The following is a 14,769-nucleotide window of genomic DNA, read 5'->3' on the forward strand; positions in this document are numbered from 1 at the left end:
CCTTGCCTGTGGTCCAGCCTGTTTCAGGGGGCGAGTGCTCCAGCGTACTCCCCTCTACCCGCACACTGCTCAAGAGGAAGCGCCAGGAGCTCCCGTCTGCTCGGTGGAGCTCCCTGTGCTCAGTTCTCTGATCAGTTCGTCCGGCGTGGGGTCCAGGCCTATGAGTGTCAGGTACGCGGTAGGGGGAGGGCAGAGGAGTGAAGGGCTAGCATTAGATTTTGAGAGAGATTTGCTCTGACTTAAAATCCTTGGGTAAAGGCGCCAAGAAAGAATCTGTTCTTTTTCTTCACAATCAGCCCGGGTCAAGTTCTTCTTGGCAGGATCAGCACAATTTTAAAGAGGCCTGGGGTTGGGAAAACACTGCCCAACATGGAGGAAACAGACTGTTTTAAGGTTCTGTATTATTCATTTTTGTTTCCTCAGCCCCAAGCATTATTCCTCTGCTTAACTACAAAGGAAGTATATTTTATTTAGTATTTAATCCAATAAATATTTATGCCGGGCACTGTGCTAGAAGGGGGTAGATAGAAGAATACAGGCGGTGCTTGCTCTCGTGGAGCTCGCATCCCAACTGGTGGAGACAGACAACAAAGTAGGGAAAAAAGAGACATGGTGTAGTGTGAAGAGTGTGGGCCCTGGAGCCAGACTGATAGACCTAGGTTAACTGTGTGACCTTGAACAAGTTAATTTCTCTCAAGTTAATTTCCTCATCTGAAGACTGGGGAAGATAATAATTCCCACCTTATAGGCTTGTGAGAATTTAATGACTTGATACATATTCTGTTCCACTGACCGATTTATCTTTACAATAGAGAGCTAACAATAGCTCCTGGTACATAAGTGTGCAATACATGATAGTTATAAGAAATTAAGACAGTAAGTACTTGTACATTGTGATAAGTGCTATTAAGAGATTAGCTGGATAATGTGAGAGCTTTATCTTATATTCTGTCATGGATTCTAAATTCCTTTAGGATAAGGACCATATCCTGAATATCTTAGCCTCCTTATAGCACCTGGTATGTAAGTGCTCAATAAATATTTGAATAAATATGAGAGAATCTATAGTTTCCATTAAAAGATTTAAGAATGCAATACTAACTTTTAAGTTAGGGACTCAGGGACTCCTATAATTTATTTTCCAGTTTAGTACTAGGAAACTGACTTATGACAAACTATTATACTTTATATTAACAAGAATTACATAATCCATCATGCTTCATGCTTTTTGCCTTGGCTACCAGGAAGCTATGTATTTCCTGACTTTCCACATGGATTTTGCTATTCCAGTGATGTTTTAACAGCCTTATTATAAAGTCATTATAAATAAACTACAAAGTTTACACACCTGTCAAAATTGCCATGTTATTTTTAGAGCTTTTCTTCCTCTAAGGTAAAGAAAATACATTCACAGTTCACAGTATACAGGGAAAAAATGTAAATCTAGATTAAATTCTAGGTTTGGTTTTTCAAACTAATCAGATGAAGCCCTGCCCATGAGTATCGTTTTGGTGTACTTTGTGGTTTCTAGTCATTGCCACATGTGGTTCTCTAAAACATCTGGAAGATGCTGTTGGTTTAAGTGAAATTTAAGTCAGTTGAATTTGCACAGCAGTTACATCAGTTGTGGCCACAACCATCTAATCACTCAAATAAAGGTGGCAGGAAGGAAGAACCTGTTTGAGGGACAAAGTGGAAATGAAAGATTCAAAACAGTATGCAAAGATTCCAGGTGAACGCTAAGGCAGGACGGCTGTCTTAGTAATCACAGATGCCAATCAGAAACACTTGTCTCACTATTTCACAGGCATCTGTGGTCAAGCCCGTATAAGGAGGAGAGAAAAACCATGTCAGGGTAATTAAGAGCAATTAAGAATGCAGATCTCTTTGAAACTAATTTCTTCAATGTGTATGGGGTCAGGGAAGAAGTGGGGGAAAAACACAAGCTCGCAGATATTCTGTGTGTAGTAAGCAGCCCGATGCCTTACTAAAAATATTTCCTTTAAGAGCATGCTCCTTTCTAAATGTTGTAATCATGCAAAGTGTTTTCCTCCCTCTCTTCCCTCACTCCCTTCTAGTTCGCCTGCTGCAGACATCACTTGCTGCTGTAGAAACATTCGGGAACCTGGAAGAGAGCCCCACACAGCTGTGCCGATCATGGCCAGAGGTCCAGTAGACAGCCCTTCCTTCCCAGGGCTGGACACTCACTCGGAATATCCCCGGGTGCCCGTGGCAGCCACGCTGGGTCTCTCCTCTAACCAAGTCAGTGGGAGGCAGCCACCCATAGAGACCACTCTTGTGAACCAATCACTCACAATAACCAGCCAATGCTTCACAGTGCTATTTTACCGGGTCTTTCAAACTTTCTCTAAAACTCTAGAACAGTGGTTGTCACCCTGGGACACATGAGAATCACCCAGGAAGCTTTACAAACTACTAACGCCTGAGCCCTACCTGAGAATTTCTGATTTAATTGCTCTGGGTGAAGCCTGGACACCAGAAGTTTTAACAGTTCCCCAGGGGATTCTAATGTGCAGCCAAAGCTGAGCCTCACGACTCTGCAGTAGTTCTCGTGTGAGTGTGCATCACGATCGCCTGGAGGGTTTGTTGGAACACAGTGCTGGGCCCCTCTCCTGGAGACTCTGATTCAGCAGGTCTGGGGTGGGTCCTGAGAATCTGCTTTTCTAACAAGTCCCAGGTGAAGCTGACTGATGCTGTAGGTTTGGGGAATCACACTGCTCTAGGTATTTACGGAGAGACGTATAGGACAGAAAACAGGACATACTTCTGGGGAACGTGTTCTAAGAGAGAAATCCTTCCCTGTTTCAGCGTTCAGAAGAGAACTCTTGAAGGTACTATCTCAAGCCGTGACGTAGTTCCTAAGTGCCAGTTTAGGTGATAGCGTTATCTACAGCTATATATACATAACCTCCTCGTATGGAAGGGTGGAAACCAGACAGTTCGTGTTTTCCTCGTAAAAGTTAGGGTCATTACTGTGGAAAAGGATGGCAGCCCTCACAGGTCAAGAGCATGCCTCAAACCCTGTGTGTGAGATAACTGGGGATCACAATAAGTGAACTCTCGTGTTCACAAGCTAAGGAAGGTTTAAACTATGATCTCAAATCTTAGCCTGGAAACTGAGCAACTTTAAGCTTCCTTGAATATTATTATTTTTTAACAAGCTACTTACCTTCATGGCTACTGGAGAAGTAGCCCCCTCTCATGTAGGACGACTGGCAGTTAGGCACTTCTGAAAGAGAAACAGACACACACACTCCTGTCAATAGTCTCTGCAGCTGAATCAGCACATCGGTCCAACTGCAGCACTGCGGGAAAGCCCCTAAACCTTCTCCTGCTCCAAGGTCATGTCTTTTTGGCCTTGTCTTGGAAAAGAGGTACCACTCTAGTAAGCAGCGTGGGAAACACTATAACCCACCATCTGAACGGGGAGGACTCGACTCGCAATCAAGAGAACTGGGAGGAAAAAATACTCCCGTAACTTGCTCATTTTAGAAACTAGTTAACGTCGAACCTCGTGAGAGAGTTAATGGCAGAAAAAGAAACTGGCTATCAGAAGGCCAACTTGGCCTTCTGCCTGTACTGACTCAGGGGCTTTGGGGTTTGGAGGGGCAGGAAGGTCACTTTAGAGCTTTCCCAGTTTGCTCCCCTTTACTGCTGATGGTCATATCCATTTCTGCTCCAAGAAGTGAGGGTATTTTTAGGTCAAAGAGATGAGGGGATTGGAAGTGATGAAGCGAGGATAAGAATGGGCAGGAGTGAGGAACTGCAGCTTGGCAAGCACATTTCTACCACATTGTTACTGTTAGAATGGAACCCATGCTGAAGCGATCTCTTCTTCAGACACCATGTTATCAAGGTGTCCATCGAGACAAAAGACAGTGAGCTGAGCTGTGCCCGTGTGGGATGAGGCTTCACCCTGGGAACACCTCTCAGATCAAAGCATTGTAGATACGGTAACATCTGCTGGGTGTCTTGCTTTAAGGGAGTGGGATGGGGTGAAAGACTCATAGGACCGATGGAAATGTCAGTCCCAAAGGAAAAATGCTGCTGGTCATGCCTGCTCCTGAGAAAAGTACATCAAAGCCTTCAGGAGGAATGCCAGTGGACATTTTATAACCTATCGATACCTATACTTGGTAATTTTTCCATCATAAAGCAACAGATGTCTCCCTTCTGCCTACCTCCCCAGCCTTTCCCATAACCAATTTCTGCCTGAATTGAGCAATCTATGTATTATCTCAGAAGGCCAAGAGAAAATTCTATATCCTATTCCATTTGCAAAAGCCATTGAGTACATACTGCCCCACCCCCTCCCCAGGGCCTTCAAGGAAAGCACGCACAGGAAAGGTTGATAACTGACCCACCACCCTCAAATTCCTTTAGCACCAACTGCAAAAAAAAAAAAAAAAAAAAAAGGAGCAAAAAAGTGTCATTTTTAAAATAAGGGGAAATGAAGAAGAGGAAAGAGTTTCTAAATGTGCAAGCTGCAAAATTCCCACTCTCCTTTCCCATAATGATCTCATTTAATAAGCCTGGCCTATAAGATATATAGTCAGTGAATGAGTGTTCGGGTGAGGGTGGAGAGGACTCCCAAGGACAGCTTAAACTTCTTTACGTTTAAGTTTCTAGAGAAGAGGTAACCCAAAAGCAAACCATAGGTGTTCTAACATGTTATACCTCTCCCTGTGTACACTGGCAACAGCTGAAGGACACAGGAATTTTCCCAGATGAAAGTACTGCAACAGAGCAGCGACTCCTATGAAGCAACCAACAGGACAAACTTTTCCATGGCGTACCCAGCACCCTATACAGCCATGACAGACCAGGCAATTTCTCAGAACACCACTCATTTCAAGAATAGAAAGAATCCCATCCTGCATGTGGACTCTCTTATATTTGTATTGGGAGTTTAATGGGTCACTGTATTCAAAAAGAAAGCCATAAAACTAGAGGCAGGACTAAAATGCAGAAATAATATCCCCTGTGTCCAGTGACTCAAAAGGTAACCGGTCTTAAGAAAGGACATCACCAAGACTGGATGGCGGCAATCCTCAGGCTCGGACTCAGATGTACTGTGACCACTTCCGACTGCCTACTGCTCTTCCTACCATTTGCATGGCTTTTCTGTTTTGTTTTGTATTCAGTTATGCATAGACATGTTTGCTTTACTAGCTCCTAAGTTCTTTGAGGGCAAATTTTATAAAACTACTCCCCAAAGCCCTGCACATAGAAGACAGTCAGTGACAACCTGACAGATGAATGGGAGACTGAAGAAGGAACGGCATGATTTTATGCTTACCTGAATCAACGCAGTAATCCCGGGGCTCCTGCTTGATTCCCATTGGTGACTGGAATCCATGTGCTGGGGGGCCCGGCATGCCTGGGACCCCATGTTCATAGAGTGGGTCATGGTATTCTTGTTTGAATCCCTGAGGGGGTGGGGGAGGTGCAGGGACGATAGGTTCTGACATTTGCCGGTGGTAATTGGGGCGATTATCTCCAGGAACTCCTGACTGAGGAGGGAAGGGGTGGCAGGGTTCAGACAGTTGTCTCTGAAATCTGCAAGAAGAAAGTAGTAGTTACATTGTTAAGTAAGAACAAGATGAATACCTTCTATGATTTAGCACTGAGGATTAGAAGTCCAGATTAATGGAATTATTTGCAGAGTACTTATTAATGCTTATTTCTGGACATCTTAGACTCTTCCCAAAATTATATCGCACATTTCAAACCTCCTGAGTCAGGGACTGGCCAAAAAAAAAAATAAATAAAACAATGACATGGTAGCATCTTATTTTCCATGCATTTTAATTTCATGCACAGTCTGTGTATAGTTGGGCCAGATTACGTATCTGAATATATAAAACCAATTATTTGCAAATATCACATGTTATGCTTGTTTACTCGTTCATTCATTCTCTAACCTGTAGACAGAATTAATTTTTAAAGACAGAGGAGTATTTAACCAGAAGTTAACCAGTTAGCAAACGTAGTTAAAAAAAAAAAAGCCTACATGTAATAGCAATCAAAGCCATAAAATCCCTAGGAATAATCCGGAAATGTGTAGGCTATACAAGAATAAAATCTTAAAACTATTTTCTAAGCAACAGATCTAATGAAAGAAAATATTTAGGACTAGGAAGGTATTCACTCACTGAAAATTATTCTGTAAAAGCAATTCCTTCCCAACCAACTTGACAAAATGATTCTAAACTTTAAAAGATTAAGAAAGAAATAATGATCTATTAGATTGACAAACATTATAAAGCCACAATAATAGGAATACAAAGAATGAAAGATAGGCATGTCAAAGGAATCCAACGAGAAGTCACAAACTGTCAAGCATATTCCAGAATATGCTACTTGTTAAGGTTAGCATTTCAAGTAAGAGGGGAAAAAGATCCCTGTTTTATACCACATGCCAAAATTTTTATGTAAAGATTTCGATGTGAAACCACGATAGTAAATATATATGAAAACATATCTTGGAGTGAGGAAAAACCTTTCAATACATCATACCAACAGCAAAAATCATGAAGATAAATATGGATATATCTCCTTGTATAAATTTCTGTAAGTCAATAAACACCAGAAACCTAAAGAAAAACAATAAACTGGGGGAAAAAATCTATAATAGTCAGAAAATACCAGAAACAAGGCCCCAAATTAAACAAACTGAGGAAAAATCTCTAACAGATACAGTAATGTTAATACTGTTGATATAAAGAGCTTTTAAAAAATCAATAAAAGATGGACACGCCAACAGAAAAAATGGGTAAAGAACATAAACGGGGAAATCACTAAAGAAGGGATGCAAATGGTCATAGACGAAAAGTTTAACTTCATTAGTAATCAAAAAAGGTAAGTTTTAAAAGTCAGCAATGTAACCCTATAATATTAAGGTCTTACTCTCTACTTTTAGTTTGATCCTATTGATAGTTTTAATCAAATAATTTGAATTTGATCTGAATCAATCTGTGACAACAGGTGGCCAATAGATTTCTAGAACATCAAGACTTAAAATCTTAAACTGAAGAGATCTGTGTGCAGATAAAACACTGTTTAGATCAGGGTATAGCGTGGCTCTCACTTTGTGAGTCTTTACTATCTTACTAAAAGCAGCACCACAAGACCATTTTATAACATGAAGATCACCAAACTATTTTATATATATTTATCCTTTTATCCCACACACCAAAAGCATCAGAATCTGCCTGGCTAATTATTTAAACAAGCTTTATGAACTCTGTAAGGTTCAGTGGGCACTGAATGCATTACAGTGGATTGTCACCAGGAGCGCAATTTTCAAGGTTGCTGTTATTTAAGGAAACCCTTCTGTGGTCTTTGAAGTGTAAATTTGAAACTTGGGTTTAGGCTTGACATTTAGAATACAGGCACCAGGAGCATGCTGCACCTGATTTTTTTTTTTAACGCAAATTCTGAAGAAGTGGCCAGAAAAGAAAGTGAAGATACTCTTTAGGGCTTTTTAAAATAACGTACCCAAAGTTTATGCTAGCAGGAACAGTAACGAGGGCACCCACTGTCCATGTTCTCTCCCTCCCCAGCTCTGCAACCTTCCTAGCACCTTCCAAAGTAACCTCCACAAATCACTTCCTCGATGGCTCTGAGACAGCACCGAACCGCTCAGTTCTGTAACCAGAGCCTGTGCAGCTGGCAGGCCCAATCACTGCACTTCCGCTCAGCGCTCATCTTCTCACTTTCCAGAATGAAACTCTAGAGTTGGCCTGCTATGGCCCCCTCAGGAAAAGGTACTTCCAGGTGGGCACCAGCCAGCAACCCTCATCCCCTCCCCCCAGCATAACTTTAAGGATGCATGAAGCTTACAGGCCTGGGATCTGCAGAACAGATTCTATAACTGGGATTGTTTTGTCCTAGTTTGTTTTGAGGGAGCGGGGGTGGCAAAGGGGAGCTTAAGGGTAGGTCACAAAACCAACGTATTTGGAAGAAAGATTCTCTCAGAGCTTGCTGCCGATAATGGCTTTTATTTGCAGAGATTAGTAAAGTGATTCAGTTCTTGTCCTCAAATACATTCTGTGAACTTTACTCACTGACCTTCATTTGAACCCCCTTCCCCTTTCTGCAATCCTTCTGAAGTATCTAAGAATGTGTTGTATACATAGCACAGCTATGACAGAGGTGCCTCTTGTTTACTGAGGCAGGCAATCATTTTCAGTGGAGGGGTGGCTTGGTTCCTAACAGACCTCTTCTTCCTCCTGATAACCACTCCCCCCTTCCACCACCCCCTCACCCCGTGATCCCAACAGATTTCAGGCCATAGTGAGCTCACAGTTGGTGAGCAAAAGGAGACTTCTGACTACTGAGCAAGCCTAAATTCAATAGGTTACAGATTAAGGCTTTTCTTCAGTGCCAGTTTATTTAAAGAATCAGTTATTTATTTATTTGTCAGATTTATATAGCGCCTTTCCTCCCAAGAGCTCACCCACGCTACCAACATTTGGTTTACATTATGAAAACCGTTAGATGCTTTTTCTGCATTTCCTTTTCGGTTTCTGCTGCCAACACATAGAGTAAACACAATCCTTAGAGAAAAAAGGAGAAAAGTGTGGATTCAACGAAGGCTACACAGTGGCAGGCTATGGGTGCCAGGTGAAGTAGAGTGACAGTTCAGAGGCTAGCCGAGAGATGATACAGAAAATTGGCTAAGAAACCACCACCACGTACTTAATATTTCCGTTAAAGCTAAGAGAAGATAGAAAATAGAGAAGCAGCATAGCTGGGTAAGAGGCTCTGGCTGCGAAGTCAGAACACACTGGGCTGAAATCCAATCTCTACCCCTTACCAGCTGTGTGACCTTGGGTTAGTTACGTAAATGCTCTGAGCCTCAGTTTCCTCATCAGGAAAATAAGGACAGTCCGGTTACTTGTCCCAAAGATCTGTCGTAAAGATTACATAAGATACTGTGTGAGACAGGGCCCAGCACGCTGCTGAGTTCTTGATTTTATGTTACCGTCAAATGTCACCATCAACTCCCCATGCCACCCTGACCCCCACAGTAAGCTAAATTCAGAAGGTATTCAAATGTAAGGGAAGATCTCAAGGAGCTGGGAGAAGACTTTCCTCCACACAAAATAAGAGTCTCCTAGCTGCCTAATCAGTCTCCTGTCTCAGAAAGAGAATGCTGACTTTTATTCCGGGTGGTAACATACCACCTAACTTCACATAATATTGATTTTCCTGACATATACCAAGAGCCAGGCACTGCTGCAAAACAAAACCCACACATTGTCCCTAAAAAGCCCAAAGAACTCTGAAACAGCTCTCAGGACTCTGTGAGGCCTGTTGGCATTGCTTAAACTCAAATTGGCTTAAACTCAAATTGGCCTATCTAAACTATGGTAAAACATAAAGAGATGAGGAACAAAATATGTCCTTTAAAGGCCTAGATATTTGTCTGATTTCTCATGATCTAATATGGAAGAAAAAAGGTGATGTAAATACAAGATGTTACCAGGAGATTAGATGGTGAAAGTATTAGTTTTACGTGTACAACATTAGTAAGTAAGTCTAATGATGAAAAGATTTAGGGATACAGGGAGCTTTACATTTTTAAAACTTAACATTAAACAGTGAACCAACTAAAGTTTCTGTTGTAGTATCCACATCATTTAAGGAAGATTCCTTTAGGATAGTTTTCTTTATAGAACATAAAAGTGATTTTTGAAATAAAATTGTCATGGAAACATTGAGTACTTTCCCTGTGCCAATGTGACTTCATCTAATTCACCCAATGAGCTAGTATTCTCCCATTTGCAGATGAAGAAACCAAAGCTTAGAAAAGTTAAATGCCTGCCTGAGGTCACACAGATAGGAGAGACGTAAGTGAGAGAGCAGTGTATTCCAAAATTCTTAGATAGGAAGTAGCAGAGCTGGGATTCAATCTAAGGCTGTTAGTCTGTCCAACTCCAGAGCCATTGGCCTATACTATTTGTACAATTGTTTCTATAATTGTTTTTAAATACCCTCTTGATGACATTTAAATAACAGTCATTTAGTCCAGGCAGCTAGAAAACTCCCATATGTTTAGAAATCAAGAAATATATATTTTAAGAACTCCAGGATTGAAGAAATAATAGAAAACACTTGGAACTGAATTTTTTAAATACCACAAATCAGAACCTGTGGGATACAGCTAAAGCAGGACTTGGGAAGGGAGATCAAATAACTGATTGTCCCAGCCATGATATTTTGGGGAGTGAAAAGGCAAGCTATTAGCAATTACTTTCATAAACCATAAGTGACCCAGGAAAAACTGAATGTTTGGTCACCCCAGCCTTAGGAGAAATTTTATTTGGTTATATGGTTGTAGTATAAAGAAAGAAAGCTAAAAAAATTAATGAGCAAATCATCCAACCAAAGAAGTTAGAAAAAACAGAATAAGCAAAGAAAATAGAGTAAAACATTTTAGTAGGAGCAGAAATCAATGAAATAGAAAACATCCAATAGAAAGAATGAGCAAAGCCAGAGTTGATTTGTTGAAAAGATGAGTGATATAATCTGCTAAGACTAAGAAGGTCTAGATAAATAGCATCAAAAATGAAAAATGGATAAACAGATGCTATAGAGGTTGTTAAAAGGACATTACGAACAGCTTTATGCCAATTAATTTTAAAACTCGTAAAACAGAAAAATTCCTAGAAAAATAATGTATTAAATTCACTCAATTAAATAGGAATCCCCAGAGCAAGACCATAAAAGGTGAAGACACTGAAGCAACCAGTAATTAAAAAATCTTCCCACAAAGAAAACATCAGGCCCAAATGGTTTTACTGGTAAATTCTTCCAAAAATTCAAGGAATGAAAAACCCCAAATTCACACGAGCTATTCTGGAATATGTAGAAAGGAGAATACCCTCTACTCATTTGGTGAGTATAACCTCAATGCTAAAACCCAACAAGGACAATATAAGAAAGAGAAAGTATACATTATTCTTAATCATAAATACAAATGCAGAAGTCCTAAATATATATTGGAAAACCTAGCCCAGCAATGTATAAATGATAATACATAACAAATAATTTTGCCTTATCACAAGTATATGAGGTTGGCTTCATATAACTCAATGTAATTCATAACATTGAAAAATAAAAGGAGAAAATTTGTTTGATCCTCTCAATAGAGGCAGAAAAAGTGTTTGATAAGACTCAGTATGTATGTAGTCATATTAAAAAATGTCAGTACACTAGGGAAAGAAGGAAATTTCCTTTAGCTTGATAAAAGGTAAAAAAAATTAAAAAACCCAAAATCAACCCCCCACCCCCCAAAAAAACCTATAGTAAACATGGGGAAATGCAGAAAACAAGCTCTTTTAAGATTCAGAACCAAAAAAAACCCCATACTCGAACCATTAGAAGTACATTATTCAGTCTGTCAAAGAAGGTTCCATTAAGCATCTATGAAACTCAGTTTTGGATCCTAAAGTGAATTTGCGCTGCCACACATAACACGCTGTTAACAGGAGTGCGTGGAGAGGCATGTGTCAGACAGGCTACAAGTGTGACTCACTGTCAAGTTCTTCCCTCTCTAAAAACTACGAAATATGAAGGACAAAAATGAATAGCCATTTATTAGGGATGGACTTTAAGAGAGGAAGTAGAAGCAAGAGAAAAACTTGCATATATTACATCTCTTAATCTAGCATCTTTAGGGAATAAATAGTTTTCTATTAAATCACAATTCTAGAAAACGTAGGCTCATCCTTGAAGCTCTTAAGTTTCGATCATAACCACTGAGGGAACCTTCTCAACCAGGCCATTCACTCCTTTAGATTGTGTGGCACACAACAGACCCTTTCTTGATGACTCTGGGGACTCGGTTCTGACTATCGATTTCAGTGTGATAGCTTATTGCAATACTGATGCCCTTAGGAAGCATCAAGAAGCAGAGGATTTTTCCACCATCAGGGGTATCTCCTTAAATTTTGTCTTTTCTTGAGTTTTTGCTTCTTGATGCCATGTAAGTGCGACAGCAGTGTATTCCAAAATTCTTAGATGATGCTTTTCTTAGTGGAGTCTCTTCAGTTGAATTGTGGGGACTCAACTTGAGATGGATGACAAATGGAATAGTAAAGATGAAAACATATCTGGCCAGGACTATGGGCATAACATAGGAATGTTTTCTAAGTTCCTCCACCCAGCACATGTAAACATCGTAAACAGCACAGTGAAAACTCCTGTGAGAGTGGAAAAGCTGCATGAGAAGCACTCCTTCTCAAGGAGCAGCTGCTCTTTAAGGATAAATGGAACATGTCTGAACATGCCAAATTGCATGTTTTTTTTTTTTTTTTCTCCTCCTTGAGGGGAGGAAATAACGAACATAAATCATGGCTTTCAAACACAGTATTTATCTTCTAAAAATGAATTTTGAGTTGTAAAGAATTATATACTAAGATTATACAAAACATTAAGAATGTACTCTTGACTGGATTCTATTTTACTTGTTTAAAGTATAATCTTAGCAAACAATCGCTATCAATAAACATTGAAGACAAGATACTGAGCTGAATGTGGTCTAAAGAAAGGGGTCTAAGTCATGATTTTTAAACCTTAAAGAGTTTGCTCTAGTCAACTGAAGAAATAAGGCACTCTGTGAGCAAAACAGAAAATATAGGTGTTACAAGGTGTTACAACGTGGGCTTAGATAAGTGATGTGGGAATTAAGTAGGATTTTGTAGTTTAAGAGATGGATAAAGTTCTGGTAGTTTAGGAGATAAAGAGATAGATAAAATTCAAGGTCGAAATGGATTTCTCAAGGTCCCTTACTCAGCTTTCAGTAGATTGTTAGCAACCTTCCTCCTGCAAGCATAACCAAAATGGTGTACTTATATGTTAATGTTTTGGCTTCTAAGTGTAGGACCCTGTATTTGGCTATGCGACCTTTAGGAAGTTCTTTAGATGCTCTGAGGTCTGATTTTTTTTCCTTATCTGTAAAATGGGGTTTTTGTTTTTCTACTCTGCCTTGGTTACAGAGCTGTTAAAAAAAAAAAAAAAAAAAAAAAGCTCAAGTAAGACTATATTTCCTTCTATCCTGCAAAATATCACATTTTTGTTATGGGGTTAGTTTTGAAGCGATATTCCCTCTAATTTAAGAGTCAGCAAAGAACAAGCTACAGTTACAAACTAATCTGCCCCACTTTCAGGCAGGTATAAGTTATTGAATATGTAATTATTAAGCTTGTAATCATACATGACTACAATTCCCATTACTTTTACAAAATCAGACTAGGGATTTTAGTTTGTCTCATTTTCTGCACGCTATCCAGTATCTACAAGCAAAATCAATTGTCATGTTTTTGATGTATTCTGCATCACACAGATATCAAATCTCATTAATAACAGACAAGGGCAATAAGAACAAAATTCAGAGTATTGGGTACTTGCTGCTTAAAAAGAAAAAAAAGATGAGTTGGAGTAGGCGTGGGGGGTAGAAGAGAGGGTGGCACCATGATGTCTCAAAGTGTGACAATAATATTTCCAGGTCCTGCCCCAAAACCACAACTCCATCTCTGGGGTAGAGCAAGAAATCTGCATTATTAATAGCCCCCCACGGGGACTCCTGTGTACCCTCAGCTTGGAGACTACAGTGGTCTGGGGTAGAAGCCTAAGCACCCAGTGTTGCTTGTATTTTACCTCTCTAGGCGCCTGCCCTTCACCCCAATTTTCTCAAGGATCTCTATCACTTCCGTGTGTGTGAGGTCTTTTTATTTCAGACCCACCATTCCTAAAGGCAGAGGGGAAGGGGAAGTGAGTGCAAGGCGGACAAGCAGATTTCAGGGAGGAATCACCCCCCAAAAGAAACACCTACTTTCTGGCTCCTGCCTTTGGACACCTGAGGACAGACACTCAAATCTCAGGGATCAAATGTCCTCCTTTTGGGAGGAGGCAAACCTACTTCATCGCTGAGACTAAGGCTCCCTGTCTGCCAGGGCTGCAAGGGGATGAATAACCACAGCAGAACAAGGGGATTTCTCCCCCAGTGTAGTTAGCCATTGACACCATCTGTTTACACAGGCCCCTGGATAAGAAACAGAGATTGGGAGGAAATAGGAATAAAACAGACGGAACACAAAGTAATTTTCCTTTCTATATGGTGTAATAAATATAAAGTTTGCTAATTATTTCAAATACCAAACATATACCCCACCCCAACCCTCCTCTTCAATTAATAATCCCTGTAGAAAATCAGAAAGATACTGTTTAAAAACATAAAACCAGAAAAATTATTGAAATAGAAATGGCATCCAGGCTCGAGTTCACAAGCTGGCAGGCCTGAGGGTGATTCTGCCCACAGAGAGGCTTTGTTTAGTCTGCAAAGTGTTACTGCTGTTTTAAATTTGAATTAGTTGCCAGCTTAAAACAAAACAAAACAAAAAAACCTCAAACAAATCTGAAATTTCTACATAAAAATCCAAATTTCCAAATTTTGAAAAACTATTAAGACTATTATTACAAGGCAAGAACTAGCAAAAGCTTCGTGGTAGCTGTCTCCTTCAGATGAGCTCCCTGTGGAAAGCAAGGCCCACCACTGAGCCAGCCGCCAGTCAGCACTCTCCCCTCAGGCCCCATATATCATTGGCGTTTGTGGCCCCCTGGCTTCAGCAGGGGAATAAACACTAACCAAACAAGTTATATAGTTCTTTATGGTGACTTTCACAGCAAAGGGGGAAGGGAATTGGAACCAGACAAGAGTGCTTACTTTTCTACATTTCA

At 40.2% G+C, this 14,769-nt stretch overlaps 1 protein-coding gene across 1 annotated transcript in view; it reads right to left on the bottom strand.

Moving 5' to 3' along the window:
* ETV5 (ETS variant transcription factor 5) overlaps nt 1-14,769 on the bottom strand; it is a 55,608-nt gene that overhangs the window by 11,479 nt on the left and 29,360 nt on the right. Inside the window, exons 8-9 of the mRNA XM_082460920.1 lie at nt 5,321-5,580; nt 3,191-3,250 (exon numbers count right to left, since the gene is read on the bottom strand). Coding sequence (XP_082317046.1) covers nt 3,191-3,250; nt 5,321-5,580 — 320 coding nt within the window. The remainder of the gene's footprint in view (nt 1-3,190; nt 3,251-5,320; nt 5,581-14,769) is intronic.

Source organism: Balaenoptera physalus (assembly GCF_965194825.1).
Source record: "Balaenoptera physalus genome assembly, chromosome: 4".
Lineage (NCBI taxonomy): Eukaryota > Metazoa > Chordata > Mammalia > Artiodactyla > Balaenopteridae > Balaenoptera > Balaenoptera physalus.